This window comes from Podarcis melisellensis, assembly GCF_964234715.1.
Source record: "Podarcis melisellensis genome assembly, chromosome: 13".
In the NCBI taxonomy this organism is placed as follows: domain Eukaryota; kingdom Metazoa; phylum Chordata; class Lepidosauria; order Squamata; family Lacertidae; genus Podarcis; species Podarcis melisellensis.
In genome coordinates, this window is record NC_138545.1 from 4,840,440 (window position 1) to 4,866,055 (window position 25,616).

At 50.3% G+C, this 25,616-nt stretch overlaps 1 protein-coding gene across 1 annotated transcript in view; it reads left to right on the forward strand.

Moving 5' to 3' along the window:
* Positions 1 to 25,616, forward strand: part of DNAH2 (dynein axonemal heavy chain 2) — a 136,916-nt gene that overhangs the window by 28,235 nt on the left and 83,065 nt on the right. The window contains exons 7-19 of the mRNA XM_081886657.1: positions 1,960 to 2,198; positions 2,388 to 2,579; positions 4,089 to 4,246; positions 6,847 to 6,934; positions 7,206 to 7,411; positions 7,902 to 8,031; positions 8,643 to 8,825; positions 14,856 to 15,070; positions 15,196 to 15,342; positions 18,429 to 18,585; positions 20,458 to 20,697; positions 21,112 to 21,300; positions 22,293 to 22,440. Of these exons, the coding sequence (XP_081742783.1) occupies positions 1,960 to 2,198; positions 2,388 to 2,579; positions 4,089 to 4,246; positions 6,847 to 6,934; positions 7,206 to 7,411; positions 7,902 to 8,031; positions 8,643 to 8,825; positions 14,856 to 15,070; positions 15,196 to 15,342; positions 18,429 to 18,585; positions 20,458 to 20,697; positions 21,112 to 21,300; positions 22,293 to 22,440 (2,292 nt within the window). The remainder of the gene's footprint in view (positions 1 to 1,959; positions 2,199 to 2,387; positions 2,580 to 4,088; positions 4,247 to 6,846; positions 6,935 to 7,205; positions 7,412 to 7,901; positions 8,032 to 8,642; positions 8,826 to 14,855; positions 15,071 to 15,195; positions 15,343 to 18,428; positions 18,586 to 20,457; positions 20,698 to 21,111; positions 21,301 to 22,292; positions 22,441 to 25,616) is intronic.

Genomic DNA, 25,616 nt, shown 5'->3' on the forward strand with positions numbered 1-25,616 from the left:
CCAAGAGCGGGGGGGAAAGCAGCAAACTTGGTGAGCTTCAGGTGCCACAAACTCTCCCCACAACTGAGGCCCTGCGGCTCCTTTTGGCAGCTTCCTCTTCCGGGGGTTCTCGTGCACCTGGAAGTGTTGTTCCCCCCTCTTTCCGCAGCCAGGGGAGCCCCTTTTATGATTCAGACCTGCAGGGCCCCCTCCTCTTAGCTCTCCCCCAGAATGCACTTGGACACAATGCATTTGGGATCTATCAGACAACAGACCGCAAAGTAGAAGGTAATTTCTGCACGAGCCCAGGCGCAGCAGCCAAAGTCCCATATTAAAGAGCAGGGATGGCGGCGCATTTAGGCAAGTGTCAGAGCCTCGTGTGCAGAAGGGCTGGGACAAAGAATTTGCCGCGTTTCCCTCTCCTTTCTGATGTACAGGAGGAGAGCGGTGTTAGTTTGAAAAACATCAAAGCCCTGACGGCGCCGCCATGGCTCAAAACAGTGTGCGTTCACACAGAATGAAGGCAAATGGCATCAGGTACTCTTGGAGGGATCTCGACCCCCCTCCCAAGGAACATGCCTGATTTCTGTGTGACTCGCCCTGTCTCTTTGTATAAGAGTATATTCTCCACCCAGGGGGCTCTGTGCAGTGAAGCCATAGCATGATATATCCCAGAATTCTTTTTCTGCTTTCCAGAGTGGAGACAGATCTTCTCTCTCTCTCTGGCAGACACTCCATGAGGTCCCTCCACATATCCACTCCTGCTCAAGCACTGCAGCGATTAAAGTGTTTTAGGCGTTGGTGAAGCACCAGTTTTTAAGCACATGTCCAGAGACTCTTAACCTGCGATCTTCTCTCTTTTCCAACTGTGTACTGCATTGATCCATAGGCAACTCAAACCATGCCTTAATGTTAAGCTGTTAGCAGTCAGTTCACCAGTCTGGTGGATTTAACCGTGCTGAGCGTCAGGTGAGGCATGTGTGGCTGCCCCACACATTCACTGAGCAACTTTGGGTTAGGCTCCACTCTCTGTCCTCACACATGGCCGGTAAAGGCAACTGCTGCTACTATGAAAACTGGTCAGGACCTTTCTTGCTGAGGCAAAGCATAGATAGATAGATAGATAGATAGATAGATAGATAGATAGATAGATAGATATACAGGGGTGAAAGGCCCCAGAGCCTACACTGTGAGTTGATTCCTGAAGCTTAGCAGACCTGGGGGCCATCTGATTTTGTTGTTGTTGTTGTTTAGTCGTTTAGTCGTGTCCCACTCTTCGTGACCCCCTGGACCAGAGCACGCCAGGCACTCCTGTCTTCCACTGCCTCCCGCAGTTTGGTCAAACTCATGCTGGTAGCTTCGAGAACACTGTCCAACCATCTCGTCCTCTGTCGTCCCCTTCTCCTTGTGCCCTCCATCTTTCCCAACATCAGGGTCTTTTCCAGGGAGTCTTCTCCAAAGTCTTGGAGCCTCAGCTTCAGGATCTGTCCTTCCAGTGAGCGCTCAGGGCTGATTTCCTTCAGAATGGAGAGGTTGGATCTTCTTGCAGTCCATGGGACTCTCCAGAGTCTCCTCCAGCACCAGAATTCAAAAGCACCCATTCTTCGGTGATTAGCCTTCTTTATGGTCCAGCTCTTACTTCCATACATCACTACTGGGAAAACCATAGCTTTAACTAGAAGGACCTTTGTTGGCAAGGTGATGTCTCTGCTTTTTAAGATGCTGTCTAGGTTTGTCATTGCTTTTCTCCCAAGAAGCAGGCGTCTTTTAATTCTGTGGCTGCTGTCACCATCTGCAGTGATCATGGAGCCCAAGAAAGTAAAATCTCTCACTGCCTCCATTTCTTCCCCTTCTGTTTGCCAGGAGGTGATGGGCCCAGTGGCCGTGATCTTTTTTTGATGTTGAGCTTCAGACCATATTTTGCACTCATCTCATCTGATTTTATTTTATTTTTATTTGCTGTTGCTGCTGTTGTTCCAGCATCCATGATTCACTGGACCCGGCAGATCAAGGAGGTTCTGAGGGCACAAGAGGCTGTGGAGAGCAGAGAGAGCTCAGGCCCGCTGGAAGAGATCGAGTTCTGGAGGAACCGCTGTACGGACCTCTCCGAAATCAGCAAGCAGCTCTGCCAACAGGGCGTGAAGCACATCGAAACCATCCTGGCCTTTTCCAAGTCTTCCTATGTGACCCCTTTCCAGCGGCTTGCCAAACAGATCCAGGTGGGTGCAGGTTGGGTAGGGCAGGGTGAGAATTGTCACAGGAAAGGGGGTTTCAGTTTCTTCCACACCAAGCCCTTCCTCCAGTCTGCCTCTCCTTCATGGGAAGGATTCAGGAGGAGGTTGAGCCCTGTCTGTGTGGGCACGGATCCTGCTTCAGTCCTGCTCTATTGCTCTGTGGTTGCTTTGCAGGATGGATCAGAGCAGGCCCAGTCCAACCTCCGATTCCTCTCCATCCTGAAAGAACCGTTCCAGGAGCTATCCACCCTTCGCCCCCAAAACATCCCCGAAAAGTTACCTCACCTCATCAGCCTCGTCCGCATTGTGTGGGTCAACTCCCCGTACTACAACACCCGAGAGAGAATCACAGCCCTGTTCAGAAAGGTGAGGACTGCATTTCTCTATTCGAACCGAGACCATTTCCTTCCTTCTAAACAGGTTTCACTAGTGCAAATAACGTCCAAAGCAAGCTGTAAAATTCGGCCTAAAATAACAGCATAAATGTTTATAGATAGCAAAAGTCTGTCTGGGCTTCTGAGGGAGGCTAAGCCACCCAGGAATTTATGCCCAGCTGCTCTGACCTGCTCCACAGCCCTGACCCAAAACCCTTCGCCGTTTCTCCTTCTCCTTGCCTTGGAACTGGTGGTCATCAAAGTTTTGTTCCTTCCATTCTTCTCCATATCCCAAACCTCACGATCTTTTTGCTCTTGTGTGGCCCAAATCCTTTGTATCTGAGCTACCCTGGTATGTCTAACCAAGCTCTCCCCTTCAGGCTGCTTGTCCGCCTGTCTCTAGCCTAGAAGCAAGCTAAGCATATGCTTTTGGTCCAGGCAAGAGTAGGATGGTTAAGCCTTGTACAATTTTGCTAACCGAGTTATTCTTCTGGAAACATTACATTTCATTTGCCGTTTTTTCCTTAATGCCATTCTGGTGTTCTCAATGATGAACATCTCTTCTTTCAAACCCAGTTCTCTGGCTCTGCTTATTACCTTCCCCGACCTCCAAGTAATTTGAAATACCGTATTTTTCGCCCCATAGGGCGCACCTAGGGGTTTTTTTTTGGGGGGGGGGAATAAAGAAAAAAAATGATTTCCCCCCCAGGCACGGGGCTGGGGCAGGGGAAGCCCAAGCTTCCCCCGACCCCAGCCCCCAGAACAGGCTGCTATCCGCAAGCCTAGGGAGCCTGGCGGGAAGTCGCGCCGGGCTCCCAAGGGTTGCGGAGAGCTGCCCGAAGCCCGGGGTGCGCTCCGTTGCGCTCCCCAGGTTTCGGGCTGCAGGCTGCTGTCCGCAAGCCTTGGGAGCCCGGTGGGAACTCCCGCGGGGCTGCCAAGGCTTGCGGAAAGCTTCCTGAAGCCTGCATTCACCCCATAGGATGCACACACATTTCCCCTTCATTTTTGGAGGGGGAAAAGTGCGTCCTATAGGGGCGAAAAATACGGTAATTGCCTGGGGTGCAGTGCAACTTCCTGAAATATGCCATTACTGTTCAAGAGATATTTTAAATATAAATGCTTTTAAATACTGTAAAATCAAATTACTCTGGATAAAAGATCTCCAAAAATATATCTCTGTGTTATCATGTGTAGACACACGAGTTAGCGTGTAACACATGATAAGGGACATGGGCAGGCTTGGTAACATATATGAGAGGAAAATTGCCATATGGGAACATTGGGCAATATCAGTTGTTTTTTAAGGTCTGTCTAAAACAGTGGTAGCTAATCTGTAACTTTCCAATTGCTGTTGTTATACTACAATTATCAACATCCCTGACCATTGGTCATGTGGACTGGAGCCGACGAGTGATGGAGTCCAGCCACAGGTTAGATGTTCGTGATCCTAAGGATTAACTCGGAGGTGGTGCTGAAGTGGCCTCTCCTGACTTCTCCCTAGATGAGCAACAAAATTATCCAGATGTGCTGCAAAGACATCTCCCTGGACCGGCTCTTTGAGGGCTACATCAACTCTACCCGGCAGACTCTCCATGGCTGCATCTCATGCATGTCCTCTTGGAAGGACAGCTACCAGCATGCTGCTTATATGCACAACAAGTAAGAGGCCTTGGGCTGGCAGTGCGCGTTGGCCTGGGAACAGATGGGCTGCCTTACCCCATGTCAGGCTGCTGACCCGGAATATTTGCTGAAGGATGCCATCAGTCACTGGAATGTCCAACAGTGTATTTGCAAAACCTAATGTCTTTTATCTTACTAGCAATTCAGTCTTATTACATCTCCTGTCTCCACCTTAAATTCTTCACAACATTATCTCTTTTCAAAACACATTGCTTTCCCACAAAGGAGGCATGGAGTGGCAAAGTTACTTTTGATTTCAAGGCAACACTTTGGTTCTGAAAACAGAGAATTTAAAATAAAAGTTCTTAACATCCCTTGATCATTTAAAACTTCCTTGGCTCAAACAATTTGAGCATGCTTTTTCTTCTGCCTTCAGTGGTTTAATGATTGACTCTTTTTAAACCCAGAAAGTAGCTTGCCCACCAGATGTAAATTTCCACCGGCAGACAGAGAAACATCTCTCAGTCATAAATTATAACCATCTCAGATATAATTAGAGAAAGGGAGGGTTTTGCAGACCCTATGCCCATTAGGGCTCTTATGTGGCTTTGCGCAAGATGTTTATTCCTCTGCTCATAAGTCATTTAACCCTGTCCACGTTCCCAGGAACTGACAGCTTCTTGGTCTCTCGACGTAGAACACAGCTTTTTCAGAGCACCAGAGGTTAATCTCCTGTTCACTCTTATCTCTAGAGTGAATTTGATAGCCAAATGTATGCCTGGTTATCATCAATCGCCATGTAATAATCTCCACCAGCAACCTGCTGACAGAAGGTGTTCAGTCCGCCAAGTTCCTCCCCCGGAAGTCCTGTGCCTCAAGGACCGCTTTCAATCGTGCTGCATTCGAGGCCTATTGCCCTCCTTCTTGCCTGAAAGATACCCTCAGCCGATTTCCTCCATGCTCTGGCTCTATTGGTCTTCCTGCTGTGTCAGATGACCTCCTAGCATTGGCTTGTGTCCGTTCTAGGGACAGGAGGCCTGGGGAGAGCTGAGGTTGGGCAGGGTCTCCAGCATGGAGCTGAGGAGCCATGAAAGAAAGGGAAGGCCCATGTCCCAGGGCTTATAACACCTGCTTTGGTCCTAGGTTGAATCCCCGGCATCTCCAGGTAGGACTTGGAGAGATTAACTGTCCGAAACCCTGGAGAGCTGTGTAGATGATTCTGAGCTAGATGAACCAGTGGTCTGACTCAGGAAAAGGCAGCTTCCCTTGACAAGAGGCAGAGCTGAAAGCAGTTTGCAAATGGGATCAGCTTCTTGCACTCAGCCCCGTTCAGTGGCTTGGAAGGTTTCGTGTACTGTTGCCAAAAAAATTGGACCCGAGGCTACGACAGTTGGAGAAAAGCAATGTGTGTGTACGCCACAGGGAAACCAAGCCCTTCCCAAGCCATTTTCAGCTCTTCCTTTAAACAATTTTGTACTGTCCCCACCCCCATTTGATCCCGCAGGAGGCAGTCATAGCCCCCAATCCTTTAAAAGAGGATCCAACAAGTTCATGGAGGTGCAGGCTTTCGGTGGCTCCTAGTCACAACGGCTGTGCTCTTTGTCAGTGATGCTTCGGAATGCCAGTCGCTAGAAACCGCAAGAGGGGAGAGTAGCTTGCATCTGGTTGGCCACTGTGAGGATGCTGAACTTCGTGAATCCAGCAGGCTGCTCTTATTGCTCTTATTGACTGTGTCTGTTATTTCCTTCTGCAATGGCCCCCATGTTCTCCAAGCAGCCACACAGGTTGCCTAGGCTGCTCTCGCCTAGCCTTCAGTGGCTGCTTCCCTGCCAGTCGGCTGGACCTGTGGAGAACCAGCCTGCTCCGTGTCTGTCGGGTGGATATTGTTTGAGCTGCAGCGAGAGGAGAGCCGTGCGGGGCGGCTTAGTAAGGCCCCCTGCTTGCCCCTCACCCAGATCCCAGTGTCAGCTGATCCCTGGCTTCTCCGGCTTCCGTTCTGGCCCTGGCTGTCTCTCCTGCTCCCTGATTCTCCTGGCTGTACTTCAGAAATAATGCAACATAATCTATCATTATGATTAGGGATGTCAGGCTTAAGTGGGTGCCTGGTCCTTGACAATTAAGTCTAAGTGTTACTTGTCTGCTTCAAATTCAAATTAGTGGGGCTGGATCAATATCGTAAAAGATATAAAGACATTTAACATGCGAGCGGCTCTGATGCAAGGCAGGCACGGCCAGGCCTGGATTAGGCACTCAAGCCGTGCTCCTGGGGCGAGGATCTCATATGTTCCCAGAGCTCTTTGATTAGATGATTTCTCCAGAACCCTCTTGCCTGCGGGGGTGGGTGGGAAGGGGCGGGGGAGAGAGAAAGACAAACAGGGGGTGACTGGCTGGCTATCTTTCAGCTTCTGTGTTCTTTCCCAATATGCTTGGACACTCTGTCTTGGGAAAGGTTTCGTTGCTTTTTGTGTCCCCCCCCCCCAGATCTATATGGTCACTGGATACACCCTCATCCTCTTTCTGACCCCTGTGTGCTCCCTACTTGTATGGGCAGCCCCTTAGGCTGGGTGGGAACAAGGACCCCTTGCCCCTAAACATGACAAAAGTCATCTGTTCTCCTAACTATGCGTCTCCTCCCACAGGCTTTCTGGGAAGGGCTGGGTACTGGACCAGACCAGCATCTTTGCCCAGGTCGATGCCTTTGTCCAGCGTTGCAAGGACCTCCTGGAGGTATGTGGGATGTCACAGCAGAAGTTCTGGTCTCAGAAATTCATTCATTCTCTGCTGTGTCCCCTGTTGCTCTCCCCATTTGGAAAGATCTGTGGGTGCACGCAGCTTTGGTAACTGGGCTGGGTCTTTTACAGGGTACTCTAGGCCCATGTGATTTGGGATCTGTCCAAAACATCAGGTTGCCTGACTGGGGATCTCCACAGGCTTTAGCCTTCCCCTGGAGGGCAGAGAAATATCTGTGAGGGTTAGGGATTTTATGTCTGCCCAATAGGTCTGCGAGAGCCAGCAGCACTTTGCGCGCTGGGAAGACGGCAAGCAGACCCCGCTGCCCTGCTTCTTTGGCCAGCGTGGACCCCAGATGACCAGGAGCCTGCTGGAGATTGAGGAGACCTTCAACAAATACCTCGGCCAGCTCCGCAATGTGAAGGGGGGAATCCTGGATGTGAAGAACACCTCTTGGCATGAGGACTTCAACCGGTGAGAGATCCCCCTGGCTGCCCTTGAGCTGGGAGGGCTGGCAGGAGACAGGTCTTCCCTTAGGTCCTTCATTCCGTGTACAGAAAGAGGGAGGGAGCAGAGGATGCTGGGGAGGCAAGCACAGCATCTTCTGAGGCAGAGCATGCTGCTCCCAGTCAGTGCACTGCGCTCTCAGGGCACACTCAGGGCACACTGAGTGGTGTAGTGGTTAAGAGCGGTAGACTCGTAATCTGGTGAACCAGGTTCGATTCCCCGCCCTTCCACATGCAGCTGCTGGGTGACCTTGGGCCAGTCACACTTCTTTGAAGTCTCTCAGCCCCACTCACCTCACAGAGTGTTTGTTGTGGAGGAGGAAGGGAAAGGAGAATGTTAGCCGCTTTGAGACTCCTTTGGGTAGTGATAAAGTGGGATATCAAATCCAAACTCTTCTACTCTACCTTCTCCTTCCAACGTCCTCTCCCTTCTCTCTGTGAATCCCTGGGGGCATCAGCTTCCGTGCTGGCATCAAGGACCTGGAGGTGATGACCCAGAACCTGATCACCTCCGCCTTTGAGACGGTGAAGGACGTGGAGCGTGGGGTGGAGATCCAGGACATCTTCCATCACTTGTCATCGCGAGAGGTACTGCTAGCGACGGGCCCTCTGGCTGAATCTGAGGCAGGGCTGAGCTCTGTGGAGCTGGAAGGAGGAAGGGAGCTTTGAGCTATCGATGGGATAAGACTATCAATGGCTACTAGCCATGGTGGCCTCCATTGGGGGAGGTGGCACACCTCTGAACACCAGTTGTTGGGGAGCTCAAGTGGGGAGAGGCCTGCTGAGCTCATTCTTGCTTGTGGGTTTCCCTTGGGGGCATCTGGTTACCCCCTGTGAAAGCTGGTTCCTGGGCCTCCTTTGGTCTGATCCTGGCTCTTCTTACAAGCAACTCTGAGTGTGGGCCTCTTTGCTTATAGTGGGCTTGAACATCTCTCTGGCATGAATGTAGAGCTGGAGCAGGTATCACCTTGGACAGAGTTCAGCCTTCTGTGCTGGTACAATAGGCGCCAACCGTTAGGTCGGTTGGCTGCTGGCTCCCAATATGACCAGTATCTTGAGAGCTTCGGGGAGGCCTGTGCCAAGGAAATGCTTGGGAGTTTCAGGAACACCTCGGAAGGTGGTTCATTCCAGCAGGGCGAGGGTTGGTGACTTCTCATTGTGGGAAGGGCATCTCACCAGGCCTCTTTTCTCTGTCCCAGGCCATCAAGCGCACCTTCGACAAGAAGACGGTTGACATCTTCATGCTGTTCAACAGAGAGCTCTCCCTGGTCAACAAGGAGTTGAGCAAGCGGACCCCTTTCCTGCCGCCACACATGTGCCATTACTCGGGCCTGGTGCACTGGATGCGCGCTCTGCGACGGCGCATTGAGAAACCCATGAATGTAAGGCTCTTGCTCTAAGGACTGCAATAGACCACAGTGGCCGGCAGGGCCGGTCCCCCATTAGGCAGAGTGAAACGTCCGCCTCGGGCGTCAGCTGCTGAGGAGCAGGTAGTGGACTTGGCTTTGCGTGCTACGCAACCTGTTCTGTTTCGTGTGAGCAGGAGTCAGCAGGACAGGAGTGGATTAGCATGCTGTCACCAGGCCCACCAGGATTGCATCAGACATGCTGGTCACTTCCTTTTCCTGCTCCGCCTCGGTCAGAACTGTTTACATAGAACTGCATAGTTGGAAGGGCCGGAATCACAGCTTTTGCTCCCGCGGTTGTGAATCATTCTCCTGTTCCTGTTAGGTTAGCTTTGCTCCTTTTCCTCTACCATTTCGCTCCTTTCCCCTGGCCAGGGTACCAGGCAAGGTTCAGACCTGGCAGAGGCTAGCCCTCCCCCTGATCCTGGCTCTTGGCTTTGTTGGGTGGAGGCAGGGCATACGGTATCCGCAGGATACCCACCTTGGTATTCTGTCCTGCACTAGTGAAACAATGCTCAGTGATTTAGAGACTGCCCTGTCCTACAGTAATGCACGTCTCCTTCACATTAGTCTTGTTTTGCTTGGGCAGAGGGTGGGAAGGTATTCCTCTCCAGCCCTTCTAAGATTATTTTTTGGCGGGGGCAGCTATCTGCAGGTCAGCAAAACAACGGGCCCTTGGCATGGTCGCGGCGGCTGTTCTTTATTCATCAAGCAACCTCATCAATTTTTTTTGTCTATTTCTCAGCTATTTACCTCAATAACATCCTCCGTCTCTGAGTTCCATCTGACAGGTTTAATTATACGTTGGGTAGAAACAAAACGGCTTTTCCACCATCAATCAAACCTCCCCCCACCCGGCTCTTCGCTCTGTGCACACTTGAAAATTGAAATTGCCAAAATCCGCGTTAGGATGTAAAGGAAAGCTGCCGGTAGATCAGCTCCCTTCTGAACCTCCCTGTCCAAAACCGGCTTCTCCCCTGCCAGGAGCCTTCCCTTTATGTAGATATTAGCTGGCAAACGCCTGGACCCCGGCGCTCCCCTGCCCTGCTTCTGATGTTTGTTGTGTAATGGCGAGGTGTGCCAGTCCCTGAACGCTGCTCTTGGCAGGCAGAGGAAACAGGCACTTTCATATTCATTCTCTCTCTCTCTCTCTCTCTCTCTCTCTCTCTCTCTCTCTCTCTCTCAGCGTTTCTCAGGCCCAGGGTGTGTGGGATGCAAGCGGTTTTGCTATGCTGTGTGGCAAGAAGCCTGCGAACGGCCAGGGCTCAAGGCTTCCCACTGGGATTGCCTGATTTCTCAAGTGCTGCCGGCCAAGTTGCAAGCTGAGATGGGGGTCATCAGGCAACTGGGCACGAAGACAAAGGCACACGGGTGGGGGCGTTTGTGGCCTGGGTGGGAGGGAAGAAGCCCAGCGGGACGGGTGAATAACCAATAAGTCTGGCGGCAGAATACGGGAGGTCTAGCAAGGCTGGGAAGCAGAGTTGCTTACTGATTTCTGTCTCTCTCTCTCACTCGGTTCTGGAGCAGCTCTCCCCAGCCAGCTGCCCTCCAGATGTTTTGGACCACAACCCCTGTCAGCCCCAGCCAGCACAGGGAAGTTGTAGTCCAGAACATCTGGAGGGCTCCAGGCTGGCCAAGGCTGTCTAGAAACCTGCTGAGGTCAAGCAAGGAAAAAGTGAAGCCACCTCTGGGGCTGCGATCTCCTGGGTGACGCGGATGCTATTAGGCAGTTGAATGCACATGCCTACCCTGTCCATTTCCCTCGCTCCCACCCCACCCTCCACGTGGCCCGCAGCTGGCAACCCACGCTACGTCACTGTTGTCACTGGACACATCAATTCAAAACCTGATTTGCACCCCACAAAGGCTCGGGTTTCTTGCAGTCTTCTTTTCACAAAGTAAGTTTCCAGCCCTCCTGACTGGGTGCTTCAGAATTAGAACTCAGGACTCTCGGTGTGGAAGCAGATACTTCAAGCAACTGGGCCAGTCTGGAAGCTGAACTCAGCCCACCTTCCCCTGCCATTTTGCAGGAAATCCCTGGCCCTGATAGGCTCTTGAATTGATTGATTGATTGATTGATTGATTGATTGATTGGACTTGCAGGGCTGCATTCAACTAACTTTTGCTCAGGGTAGACCCACTGAAATGAATGGTCCATAGTTAGCCATGACCACTAATTTCAGTGGGCCTGCTCTGAGTAAAAACCATGATCCACTTTTTGAGAAAAGGTATCACAAAGCAGTTTACAATATATAAAATAGGATTTTAAAAACCTGTACAGGATACCACATAAAGCATACAAAATGTCCTTTCATGACTGTGGCAACACCTATAACAATGAACTCCACCAGACCCCAATATGCCAGCCCTGATTTATGACCTGTTATTATTAAATTTATTACCAGCAAGTCCCAGGACAGGTTACAACAATTTACAATTCAGAATTAGAAAACAGTCACAGGAGTAGGAATTCATAGTCTCCAACCGACCTGAAAATTCCGGGACTGTCATGAAAGCCCATAACCCAAATTATCAAGGGGCTTTCCCTTCTGTAGGGAAGCGGGTGGCACTGTGGGTTAAACCACAGAGCCTAGGGCTTGCTGATCAGAAGGTTGGCGGTTCGAATCCCCGTGACGGGGTGAGCTCCTGTTGCTCAGTCACTGCTCCTGCCAACCTAGCAGTTCGAAAGCACGTCAAAGTGCAAGTAGATAAATAGGTACTGCTCCGGTGGGAAGGTAAACGGCATTTCTGTGCACTGCTCTGGTTCGCCAGAAGCGGCTTAGTCATGCTGGCCACATGACCCGGAAGCTGTAGGCTGGCTCCCTCGGCCAATAAAGCGAGATGAGCACCGCAACCCCAGAGTCGTCCGTGACCGGACCTAATGGTCAGGTGTCCCTTTACCTTTACCTTCTGTACAGTGTTTCAGTGTGTTACTGAAAGTTCAGAGGAAGCCTGCTGAATCTCAGAAGGGATGAAGTTTCACTGCTGCGGGGCCGCTGTTGAGAAGGCCCTGTTACGGGTTTCCACCAGCCCCATTGCGTCCACTTGTGATTGTCCAGAAAACACCTATAACCCTTTTCTGTTCTGATCTTGATCTTCCTCTGTGCTGCACTTTTTTTTTTACCTCCCCTGCTGCTACTGGAATTTACCCAGTCACTTGCGCCCAGGGAATACTTTCCTGGCTATGTACATTCAAAGGAAAAAGCAAAGTTCAGAAACGAGGGGTTTGGAACATGCCTTTTGGTAGACAGCATCCCGGGGGAAGAATGATACGTGCGTCAGCACATATGTTTTGGATCTGATTCCTTCTGATCACGCAGCTCCCCTTGCAGTATTATTGAGCATGGGATTTCCCAGCTGCTGACAGGTAGGGGATCTGTTCACACATGACTGGAACGCAGCTGCTGCTTTTGCGGTGAGGCTTGCCAAGTCTGGACAGAACGTTGTAGCTCAGAGAATGGGCCGCCTTTGATAACAGGAGCGCCATTGTCCTTGGGTAGGGAGATGAGGGCAGTCTTGGGGTCACCTTGTTTCAAGGAAGTATGGGGAGAAGAAGACACATTATTCCACAACAGGTTTTGTTCCTGCCAGGAGTGCCAGTGTGGCTGCTCAGAGCTGTGGGTGCCATGTAGCATGCTTGGCCCTGGCACTGAAATTTGTGGGTGCCCGGGCACTCAAGGCCCCAAGGGGTTGGCACTTATGGTTACCGTATTTATGCCAGGGGAGTAAGTAACTTTGGAGAACAGCTCAGTAGGGCATGGATTGAAACTTCCCCCCGTGCTGTGATCCTTTGGGGTCTGTTGCATGCGGGGAAAGCATTCAATACTCGCCACTTTGCTGCACTGCTAACCCCTGCTCTGTTGCATTTTAGGAGCGGGGAGAAAGAAAAAAAATGGATATAAAGCTAATGCTATTAGGGAAGGCTTAAAGTGATAGAGTTGATTCCTAGAGAACTGAGGCTACAGAGAAGGAAATGGCTACGGCAATCTATACAGCCAGAATAACAACACCTGGGGAAATTGTGCAGCTGAGTTTTAAAAAAATAAGTTGGATTTTATTAGCACTGAGCAGGGGAAATACAAGAGGGGGATTTTTGTTCGCAGCGCTGTGCCAAAGCCCTTGGAGTGAACAAAGTGTGGCTGTTCCACAGTCAGTGTCCCGTTTGGAAGCAGGCCAAGCCGTCCCTTCTCTGCTGGGTCCTTCTCGAAGGCCATCGGCGTTAACCCCCTGGCCCACGCCATGGTTTCCTGAGCGTTGGCTGGGAGACCATCACGCCGGGGAAACCAACAAGTGGTGCCTGATTCAGCTTTGCTAATGACAAAAGCTTCTTAAAAGCTTTTTACATTTTTTATTTTGGCACTAATAATTGGCCCAATTTTTCTAGGTGACATATGTTGTTTTCTTCAGTACACCCACCGGAAAGAGTTTAATGGGCAACCAGGATTTTATTTTCCCATTTCGTTTGTGCCCACCGTTGACCCAAGTAGCGAACTAATGTTCTAGCTGAGCTCAAGACTGGGGGATGGATCCTGGGGGAGGAAGGAAAGGGGGGGCGGGCGTGAAAAGCAGGTGAGCCTCAAAATCATCAGCCGCTCCGCTAGCATTCCTTCCGACTTGCAAAGGCTAGGGTGTGTGCTGTGATAATTAAGTTAATATTACCCCTTTCCCAGTTAGGCATAGTCACATACACTCTTCCAGTGCAAGAGGGGAGGCTGACTACAGGTAGAGAACCAGGACGCTGCGTTTTACTATGGTGGGAAATGGCGGTTGCCAACTTACCGTATTTCTGTGCGTAGGAGAACGTGGATCTGCCAGAACATTTTAAGTGAACAGGAGAGGCAGAGCATCAGTCCCTGATGGCCTCCTGGGTGATGGAAAAGACCCTGTGCCCCAGATGCTTCTTCACATAGTGCACAGTTAAACTGTGGAACTCCCTGCCACAGGAGGCAGCGACGGCCACGAGCTAGAATGGCTTTAAAAGAGGGTTAGACAAATTCATGGAGGATAAGGCTATTGGTGACCACTAGCCAGTTTGGCTATGTCCTGTCTTTAATGACGGAGGCGATAGACCTCTGAATGCCAGTCAGTTGCTGGGGGATTACATGTAGGGAGAGTGCATGTGTTCTGGTCCTGCTTTCCAGTTTCCTACATTTTGGGGCCCCATGAGAACAGGATGCTGGACTAGGATGTCGGCCTGATTCAGCTGGGTTCTTCTTACGTTGGAGAGCCACTCCTGCTCAGAGTGGATGGGCAAATCCCTGGGCCTGCATTTTCAGTGTGTGAGAAGTTTTATTGTTCTTGTTGTTTAGTCGTTTAGTCGTGTCCGACTCTTCGTGACCCCCTGGACCAGAGCACGCCAGGCACTCCTGTCTTCCACTGCCTCTCGCAGTTTGGTCAAACTCATGCTGGTAGCTTTGAGAACACTGTCGCACCATCTCGTCCTCTGTTGTCCCCCTCTTCTTGTGCCCTCCATCTTTCCCAACATCAGGGTCTTTTCCAGGGAGTCTTCTCTTCTCATGAGGTGACCAAAGTACTGGAGCCTGAGCTTCAGGATCTGTCCTTCCAGTGAGCACTCAGTGCTGATTTCCTTAAGAATGGAGAGGTTTGATCTTCTTGCAGTCCATGGGACTCTCAAGACTCTCCTCCAGCACCAGAATTCAAAAGCATCCATTCTTTGGCGATCAGCCTTCTTGATGGTCCAGCTCTCACTTCCATACATCACTACTGGGAAAACTATACGGACCTTTGTCGGCAAGGTGATGTCTCTACTTTTTTAGATGCTGTCTAGGTTTGTCATTGCTTTTCTCCCAAGAAGCAGGCGTCTTTTAATTTCGTGGCTGCTGTCACCATCTGCAGTGATCATGGAGCCCAAGGAAGTAAAATCTGTCCCTAACCCTGCACACCTGGCTGGCCATCTTTGCAATCACGAGCGGTGTGTGTGTGTTCCCTCCCGGGAGCTCCCTTGCGTGGCTCCTGAGCAGGGCCCTCTCCTCTCCTCCTTGGCAGTGTCTCACCAAGGCCCACTTCATCCCCCACATTGGGACCGGAGAAGAGAGTTTCCAGACCTACCAGCTGCTCATCCAAGCCATGGACGAGATTGAGCGGAAGACCTTCCACGAATGGACCCAGACCCTGGACAAGGACAGCCTGAAGCGCCTGGACACCCCTCTCCTCATTTTGAGCACGGAGAAACCCGGGATGCTGGACATCAATTTTGACAAGTGAGCAAGCTGATTGGTGGCGGCGGTGGGGGGGGGGAGAAACCTTGCACCGTGGAGCCTGGACATGTCCTGGGAGGCCAGACGCCCCTCCCACCCCCTTGTGCCTCTGTCCCTTCTCTTTCCAGGCATTTGCTGAAATTATTTGTGGAAATCCACTACTGGGAAAGGGTTCTCTTTGAGATCCCCCACTACGTGGTCGAGGTTTACGAAAGGAAGGAGGACCTGCGCAACCTGAGAGAGAACCTGCTGCTGGTGGCACGAGACTATAACAGGTACGCTGGCCATTTCGGGAGGGCGATTGCTCTCTTCCGCTCTCGTCATTTGCAGATTCTTTAGCTGTGATTCCTGCATTTGGGGGGAGTTGGACTAAATGACCCCTTGCTGCCCCTTCCAGTTCTACAGTTCCGTGGAACAGAACAAGTGAAGTTCCCAAACGGTGGTGCCTCTCGCCTTACAGCCAGCCAAGGCTAATTTGTCCTCCCTGCCTACTGCAATCAGTGGCCTGGGTTATGCCACTTAGGACAGAAGACAGCTGCTTCTTTGAATCTCTGGTTAACACGTGTCTGGATGGCAGTTAACAACCAGAGGCACCTTTTAGCTGCTCCTCCCACGCTCATCTGAATGCCCCCCCATTGCTTTGGAAAGGATTTGAATGTTACGATTTGTAAAGGGTCTGGCACTGTGCAAAGATGGCGGCTTTCCTTTGTTTCGTGGAAATGTCTGTTTGACCTCAAAGGCCAGAGCTGACCCTGTGGTCCATTCATAGCACCTTCTCTTGTCTCACTAAAGGAATCCTCCTTCAGTGGAGGATGGTATCCGTATACAGTGGTACCTCGGGTTACATACGCTTCGGGTTACATACGCTTCAGGTTACAGACTCCGCTAACCCAGAAATAGTGCTTCAGGTTAAGAACTTTGCTTCAGGATGAGAACAGAAATCGTGCAGCAGCAGCGGGAGGCCCTACTAGCTAAAGTGGTGCTTCAGGTTAAGAACAGTTCCAGGTTAAGAACAGACCTCCGGAACGAATTAAGTTCTTAACCCGAGGTACCACTGTACTGTATGTGTTTTAGATTCCACTTGATTTTGTAGACAGGGCTATGCAAAACAGACTTGGGGGCTTCATCCTCATGGGAAAATCCTTTTCCCCCTGCCCCCAGTTCATGCTGCCTCTGAAACCCTCAGTCTGCAACAGCGGCCTGGCTGGACCATTCTCTTTAGGGAGGAACGGGGCTAAAACAAACATGAGGCACACAGAGAAGTCATTTGGGAGGCCTGGGGCGAGCTCTCCCACCTGGGCCATGGAAAACTCCCAGTTCTTCCTGCTTCGGTTTCCTGGGAGGGAGGACATCCCACCATCGTCCTCCTTCTTGCTTGGCTCGTGATGGTCCAAGGGTTTCTGTGTTGGCAACGTGCAGAAGCAATGCCTGCAGCCCCCCATCCCGAACCCAAGTGCTGCTACTGTCGCCTCTCCTGCCGCAGGAGGGTTCAGTTCCTCCCGCCACCCCAACTCCCACATGCTCTGATGGGTGGTTGCGGGGGGAGAGGGCTGATCAGGAGGTTCCTGCGGCATCAGCCTTGCTTCCATATTATGGCGTCGCCGCGTTCCTAAGGCGATCAGAAGAGCGGTTTGCTTCCTGACTAAGATTTCCGAAGGTGTGTTGGGCAAGGAGGGGGCTTTCTCTCCCTCCCCCCCTTTGCTTTGCCACAGTCTCCTTTTTGAAGTGTGACACGGAGGCGTTTCTCTGCAGAGAAAGTGTTGTTTGAAACGAGCTTTGTCTTGGCAGCTGTATTTTTATCATGACACAAGTGTAAGCATTTCTTTTGTGCTAGCTTTTTCCCCACTTGGGAATTAATTGGAGACCAAGTTGGTGCGGCGGGAGAGAAATGGGCAGCAGCATTCAATCCCTCTTTCTCATCAAACTCTCCCGGTTAGCTCAGGGAAGGCTGCCTGAGACCATCCTGTGTGCTGGGCTTTTATTTGGTTCTGCATTCAGACGCAAGGGGCTTTTAAGATACACACAGGGGAGAATCGCGCCGGCGAATCCCCCAGGTTAATTAGTCTGGGATAAAGACCACCTCCTCATTCTCTATTAACAATCACCAATGCAGACAAGAATAAATGACAGTTTGCCCTAAATAGGGACTGTGCGTGCAATACTACTTAGCGAAGACTGTGAGTAAAAGGTAAAGGAAAGGTTTAGATTGCCACTTCTCATTACGTAGCGATGGCCACCAGGTCAGACAGTTTTAAAAAGGAATTAGATGAATTCAAGGAGCAGTCAAAGCACCGTTAGCCGTGATGGCTATGTGGAACACCCATGTTCAAGGGCAGTCTATATCTGAATAACATTGGTTCTGAGGAGCAACAGTTGGGAAGGTCTGCTGTCTTCATTCTCCTGCTTATGGGTTGGCTATAGTGGGAAATGGGGAGCTGGACCAGGTGGTCCATTGGTCTGATCCAGCAGCCGGGTTCTCTGACAGCATTTTTTTTTATACATATATAAAATATTTTTAATTAATTTTTAGCATACTAAAATTTTAAAGACAGACCACACAAATTATTATACATATGTCCTTGTTTGGACTTCCTTCAGCATCTCTGATAGCCTCCCGTCTTGATTATTTCTCCTGCAATTCTTAACTTAATATTGCCTTTACCTTTCCTTGCAAATCATTTCTCCCTTTCCATTTTTACAATATTTCTTAAATTACTCCTCACAAAACTTCTTGTAGTCCTACAAACGTAATCTGATCATCACAAATCCTTTTCAGATACTCAGTAAATTTAGTCCAGGCTTCGGTAAACCTCTGGTCTCGCCGGTCTCGGATCCTTCTTGTTAGCTTGTCTAATTCTGCATAGTCCATCAATTTCACCCTCCATTCTTCTAATGTTGGTAGTTCTTCTTGCTTCCATTTTTGGGCCAATAATATTCTTGCTGACAGCATTCCTAAGGGAACATGAATATATGTCCATAGAGATTTGCGCCAGTCGCGCCTCAGAGACCTGCAATCACAATGATTTAGGGCAAATCAGGTGCACCGGGAAGGATCCACCATGATGCGAATGATTGATTACCTGCCATTCACCCTCAGAAGGTCCCAGGGTGGGTTGCAGTAACACAAACAGCATAGTCCAGAACCACATAAAACCAACCCCAGATGCAAAGACAATTATGCACTAACGAAGAGCGTTCAGGTAGATCGCAGAAATACTTTTCGGCCGCCAGGGGCTAGGGCCGTGTATTTTGGCTGCAAGACTTCGGTCTTTGCAACCTTTTTGGCCGGTTTGGTGGGGAAGGAAGGGCTGCTTCTGTGACTGGGTCTCATCCATCTCCCCCTGCCGCCCCTGGTGCTCAGGATCATCAGCATGCTGTCTGCGGAGGAGAGGGGCCTCTTCCGGGAACGCATCCGCTACCTGGACAGGAAGATCCAGCCTGGCCTGAAGAAGCTGCTCTGGTCCCTCAAAGGAGCAAGCACCGTCTTTATATCGGAATGCCGGCTGCACGCCAGCAAGGTGAGGCTCAGGGGCGTCTTACCCACAGACAGATTTTGTGCCAGATTTTGGAGGGCGCCGCAGGCTGAGTGTCCAGGTGTGCTCCCTTAGCCGCTCTGGGGCAGCCCGTTCCTCTCCTCTCAACCTCCCATCGGAGCGTGCTGCGTCCGGCTCAGGGAAGCCCCTTTGCGGCCCCTCCTGATGGTGCTGCCTGGGCGCCTGGCGGGTGCAATCAGGGAGGGCACAGGGTGAGGCAGGTGTGTCTCTCCCACCCCCTCTGGCTGCGTCGCTGCTTGCGCGCCTCCCTGCGGAGTTTGCCAGCAGAGCAGGGAAGCTCCCTGTGCAATCCTGGCACCGAGTGAGGATGGGACAGCTGGTGAGTCATCTGATCTGCTTGCTGGCCCTTTCCCAGACGGGGGCAGGTAAGGGGCGCCGGGCACTTAGAGGGAGGCTTCACGGGAGGCCGTCTGGGCTGCGATCCGGGCGCCTCTTACTTACGTGCAGCACTGAGCGCGCATCAGACCATGCGATGTAAACTAGCCGGACCAGAGTCCCCCCTCCCTTAAAAAAGGCTGACAACTCTGGGAAACGGGGGTGGGGGAGCGAGATATTTGCACCACGGCACTGGATATGCTTAAGACAGCCCTGGTCAGGCTGCTTTCTGCCCTGGGGTGCTGGGGACCTTGCAGGCCGTGGGAGGTCTTCCCTTCGCAGACCTCTGAGGGGCAAGGGGGGTGGGCAATTCTAGGTATGTCCTGGGCAGGCTTTCCTTTCTCCAAAAGATCTGTTCTGCCTTAGGACTTGTCTGCTCTCCACACCACTTACTGTGCCATGCAAGCACTTACTTTTCCAATGGGGGCTTAGCTACACCTTTCCTCCGGGGAAAATTGCTCTTCGCCGCTCAGTTGGAGCAAATGGCAATTCGAGTTTCCCCCAGATTGCCATTTGTTCCGATCTATGGCTAAAGAACGAGGTTTCCTTTGGAAAGGAGCGGAGCAAGGGGTTAAGACCCATGCTTTCTAGGCAGGGCACAAGTGAAGTTTGGACAAGCTCCTGATTGGGAGGCAGTTCTCTGGGCTTCCTCTCTGCTGCAAAGAGAACTTCTAAAAAGGAGCCAAAGCCCCTCCCCCCCCCGACTTGGCCAGCCCCTCTTGTTGCTGTGCCCCCTTGTCTGAAGTCTTTTCGCACCCCCACAGTTATCCTCTGGTTGCCACCCCTCCTTTCCTCCACCTCCAGTGACTGTGGCTTCCTGTGGTGTTATCAAAGTGGACATCTGGGGCTATTGGGTTGTTTTTTTTAATTTTTATTATGTATTTTGTGGTTTTAGATATTGATTTTATTCTGTGAACTGCCCTGAAACCCCTGGGTATAGGGTGGTATATAAATTCAATTAATCATCATCATCATCTGCAGGCAGGGGATGATGACAAAGGGGGACAAGTCCTTTCTCCCCAGATGAGCCACAGCCCCCAGATACCCACCTTTCCATCTTCCTACTGTTAATATTATTATTACTATTATTTTAATTGCACGTTTAGCATCTGTAGAACCTAGGTGATATGAGGCCAAACGTACAGGCACTATTCTTGTGAGAAAAAAAGCCTTCAAATGTTTTAATTTTTCCCCCTCCCTGCGGAAGCGCCTACCTGGGAGTGCTGCGAGGTGTGGTTGCCCATTTCCCTTCTGCTCTTTTCCTTGTGGCTCCAGGGCTGCTCTACCCGGGAGGTCTTTAAGCAGGATTTCCCCAGGCCTCTCCTAATGCAGCAAGGAGGCTGGTCTCCGCACTCGGCATATGGGTTTGGTGCCTCTTCCAGCGCTAAGTCTGCCCGGCTTTCCCCTCCTGAACCTACTTAAGTCTCTTCCTCCCCCCTTCCCTTTGGCTTTCCCACACAGGTGCAGAACATTGTGAATGAATACAAGGCCTCCACCTTGGCCATCGCCCGCAAGGCCCAGCAGATAAGCGAGGCTTTTCTGGTGCGCATCACTGGCAAAAGGGTCTACAACGACCTGGAGTTTGCGGAGGACCAGGAAGACCACCGGGACTTGGTGCAGAAGAGACTGGTTGCCATCCACGAAGAGTGCATTGACATCATGCGGCAGACGTACGAAGTCTTTAAGAACGATGGGCCAGAGGTGAGGAGGCCGGGGGGGGAGCCAGTCTTACTGTTTTGCGCAGCCTCGTTTGGAGTGCTTTGGAAAGAGCTGAATGACGCCAAAGGGAAGTGAAGCACATTGCATGTTTGATTCCTGTATCTGCCAGCAGGTGGTGCTGTTGCTTCCCTTAGCTTTCTTGTGAGCTTTGTGGTGGAAGGACAGTCCCAGCAGAGGCCGTGACATTTCGCTGAAGTGCTGAGCGTGCATATGGAGGAAGGCGGGGCTGCCTGGGCATGGGGCCAGCTGTTCCCTCATTAACAAGCTCCGCTTGTCCTTGGCATTCCTGGGCAAAGTTGCTTCCAGAGGGATTCAGGGGCACAACCGACCTGCTTGATGCTAGAAAGGGTGAACATTCCCCCACTTGTCCCTCTTCCCCCTTCTCCTGCCCCCCAGGTCCACCAGCACTGGTACAACTACACCACGAAGATGGATAGGATGATGGAAGATGCCCTGCGCCTCAATGTCAAGTGGTCCCTGATGGAGCTCTCCAAAGCCATCAATGGCGACGGCAAGAGCAGCCCCAATCCCCTCTTCAGGGTGAAGGTGATTCTGCAGGACAACTATCCAGGCCAGACCCCTCAGGTGAGGCTCTTGCCGCCTCCCACCCCGGCCTGCCCCTGAGCTCTTCAGGGAAGCTCTTCCGAAGCCCCACACCTCGCCATTCATGTACAGTATTTTAATTTTGAAATGCAGGACCCCAGTGTCATGTCGGAAAATAATTGCAGGGTGGGAAGAATGTGTGTGGATGCCGCTGCGTCACATTTTGGAATTGCACATGATGATTGCGGTGAAATAAGCACTTGCTGATTTTTTAAAAAATATTACTGGGAGATTTTCTTTCTGCTCAGGTCCCGACCCTAGCCTGGGGCTCTGGGGTGGAGAGTGATGCTCAGCGCTTCTTCTCTTTTTATTTTTATATATAAATATATTTTTATATTTATAAATATTATATATTTTTATTATATATATAAAGATTGTATAAGTGAAAAGTTTTGTGGTACATTTTATAATTTATATGTTAAAATCAATATATATGAAATTTATAAATTTATAAATAAATATAAATTATATAATTTATGTGTTAAAATCAATATATATAAATTTATAAATTATAAATTTATATAAATTATAAATTATAAAATGTACCACAAAAATTTTCACTTATACAATCTTTTTAGACTTCCATCAGCACCTCTGATGATCCACCGTTTTAACCACTTCTTATGCATTTCTTAACTTTATATTGCCATTACATCTCTTAACAAATCATCCTTCCCCTTCTCCATTTTTGCAATACTTCCAATAATACTCCTCACAAAACGTCTTGCAAACCTACACACGTCGTCGGATCTTCACAAATACTTTTCAAGTAGTCCGTAAATTTACTCCAGTCTTCCGTGAATTTATGGTCCTGCCGGTTTCGAATCCTTCCTGTTAGTTTCTCTAGTTCTGCCTAGCCAATTAACTTCATTCTCCATTCTTCAATCTCCGGTAATCAGCACTTCTTCTCTAGGGAGTTTGCTTTGGGCTTCTTCCCCCTTCCTGCTGACCCGTTTTCCTTTTGGCTTCTGCAGGTGGAGTTTTCCCCAACGCTCGCCCAGCTGGCCAGCATGGTTAATGACATCAGCACCCACCTGATCACCAGCATCTCCGTCTTCCGCCACCTCCCAGAGATCCTCGTCAGGCGCAAGTTTCCCCGGGATCCCATCTACCTCCTCGTGGGTAAGGAGGCTGCTTTGGCTTGAAGGCGTTGTCCAGGCAGCTCAAACTGTCTGTTCTTCACAGACGGGCCTTCTTTGTGGCTTTTTTTTTTAAATAATAATTTCTATTGAGAATTTTACATTACAGAAAAAAAACAACAGAAAAAAAATATCTAACAAAAATTGTTAAAAACAATCAATCTTTCCATCTCCTTATTTTTCATTTACTTGTTTCTCGGACCTCCTCATACCACCCTTTTTTGTATTCCAAATCAAATTATTAATTCAACAATTTCTTTCCCTCTTTTTGTTACCCAGATCTTATTCTTAAATTATTACAATCTTAGATTTTTACTTATATAAACCCATTTTTTTCATATTCTTTTAACCCATCACAGCTAGAAACCACTTAATTCCAATCCAACATTATTCTAAAATTCCTTAATTTTACAATATCTCTGTAAATAGTCTTTAAATTTCTTCCAATCTTCCTCCACTGACTCTTCTCCCTGGTCTCGAATCCTGCCAGTCATTTCCGCCAATTCCATATAGTCCATCACCTTCATCTGCCATTCTTCCAGAGTGGGTAGGCTTGTGGCTTCTGTCCCTCTCCCATGCCAGATCCGAGGGCACTGGGCCACCTCCTCTCACGTTCAAAGCGTGCATCAAACAAAGCCCACCAGGACTGGGCACTTCCGAGCCCAGCCAGGAATGACAGTCAGTTCCAAAGTCTTATTCAGTTACTTATTTCATACTTTATTTCGGGATTTCTTAACCCCACCCTTCAGCCGGGTTGCTGAGATGGTTTAAAAAACAGAATAAAAACAACGGGTTATATCCAGTGTGATGCCAAGTAACGTGTTTAGTCGGCACAAGGATTTACGCTTGTTCAATGGAACTTGCCCCTCCTTCATGCCCCTAAATCTGTTCTAGGGGTTCTGCGATTCCTCGGGGGGTGGGGATTTTGGAGAGGAGGGTTGCATAAATGTAAATCCTTGCACTGATGAGATGCCTTAGTTGGAGACTGCCCAATAAAAGCCGATAAAGGCATGCTAAAGGCAGGAGAATTGTAGGAGACCTGAATAAGCTGATGAGCAGGGCGAAAACTATCTAAAAGCCTGGGAGAAAGCCTTTCAGGGGAAAAACCCCCATTGGTTCAGTCTCGCCTTGGGTATTGGTTGTCTCCAAGTGGCTTTAACTCCCCCATCACACTTGGAGACATTCATACACACAAGCAGAAACACCTTTCGGATGAAGCCAACTGTTTTGTCTGTGACTGGTGCTGAAATGACATCGGAGGAAGCACCGGGTGAGCCTCTTTGAGGGCAGCATTCAGTCATAATCATCAGGAAATGACATGCTTCTTAACCTCTGTACTGTATAGAGAACATTTGCATAAACATGGTAGATGCCGGGCCCGAGAGCTGATGGGTGACAGTTCCTGGGATTCGAACCCCAGTCTCCTAGGACCTAGGCCATGGGTAGGCAAACTAAGGCCCATGGGCTAGATCTGGCCCAATTGCCTTCTATATTCGGCCCGCAGACGGTCCGGGATTCAGCGTGTTTTTACATGAGTAGAATGTGCGCTTTTATTTAAAATGCATCTCTGGGTGATTTGTGGGGCATAGGAATTCGTTCATTGTCCCCCCAAAATACAGTCTGGCCTTCCACAAGATCTCCACCACACCCTCTCCACCAATTCTCTTGCCTCTTGGTCTCTGCCTAAAATTGGGGGGGGGGGCATCAGAAGCCCTATTGGGGAGGGAGGAATGGTGTGCAAATGGCATTAAACGGAAGGGCAGTATAAGGGGTTAGGAGACGCCCAGAGCATTATTAAACAAAGCAGTGATTTGTGGGGCGACGGGATGGGTTTTTAGTAGCTGCGGAGTTGGTTAGTTTTGAGCTGGGAAGGGGGCTGAGCCAAGCTGGCCTCCCTGTTAGCTCTGGAGTCATTACATGGTCTTTAGCAGTCCTTGCGTAGCACAGCTGGCAAGCCAAGGAGAGCTGTGGAATTTGCAAGGGGTTGCAGTCAAGGAGAGAGCGAGGGCGAGAAGTGCACTCTGAACTCCAGCCACGTATGAACCGACTGCGCACACAAGCTTTTGGCTCACCTCCTCCTGGCTTTTGTCTCCTTCTCCTCTTCTCCCCCTCCTTCCGCGCCGCTTCCTTCAGCCTCTTTTCTGGGCTGAGTCCCAGGAAGACTTGGGTGTTATTCTGCCGCTGCTGCTTTCCCTTACCTTCCCCCCCCTCCTTCCTCGCAGATGCTCGCACATTAGGCTTGTTTGTGTCGCCGTGTGTGATTCATGGTGCTGGTTTTGCATCTCCTGGAAGCTCTGCGGGAAGTCTGGGTAGTTAGGTGACGCTTGAGTAATAGAAGACCTGTGCGGGGAGGTTCAGGCTGAGCCGGGCGCCTTCCCCCGTATGCCGGAAAAGGGGTCAGGGAAAGAAGGTGCCTTTGGCTCGCACCTGATAATTGTTCCCAGCTTCTGCTAAAACAGCCTTTGCCAAGCTGGTGCCCCCTGGATGTCTTGTATCGCAACTGCCATCAGCTCCCCAGCAACAGAGGGCACCAGCTCTGCAAAGGGTGCTGTAAAAGAAAGCCTGTAGGGCTTGTTTTCCTGGTGGTTTGTGAAGCTTGGAGGGGAGATGATGATCATAGAATCATAGAATCATAGAGTTGGAAGAGACCCCAATGGCCATGGAGTCCAACCCCCTGCCAAGCAGGAAACCCCATCAGAGCACTCCTGACATCTGGTTGTCAAGCCTCTGCTTACAAGACCTCCAAAGAAGGAGACTCCACCACACTCCTGGGCAGCAAATCCCACTGTCGAGCAGCTCTTACTGTCAGGAAGTTCTTCCTAAGGTTTAGGTGGAATCTTCTTTCCTGTAGTTTGGATCCATTGCTCCGTGTCCGCTTCTCTGGAGCAGCAGAAAACAACCTTTCTCCCTCCTCTATGTGACTTCCTTTTATATATTTGAACATGGCTATCATATCACCCCTTAACCTCCTCTTCTCCAGGCTAAACATGCCCAGCTCCCTTAGCCGTTCCTCATAAGGCATCGTTTCCAGGCCTTTGACCATTTGGGTTGCCCTCCTCTGGACACGTTCCAGTTTGTCAGTGTCCTTCTTGAACTTTGGTGCCCAGAACTGGACACAGTACTCCAGGTGAGGTCTGACCAGAGCAGAATACAGTGGCA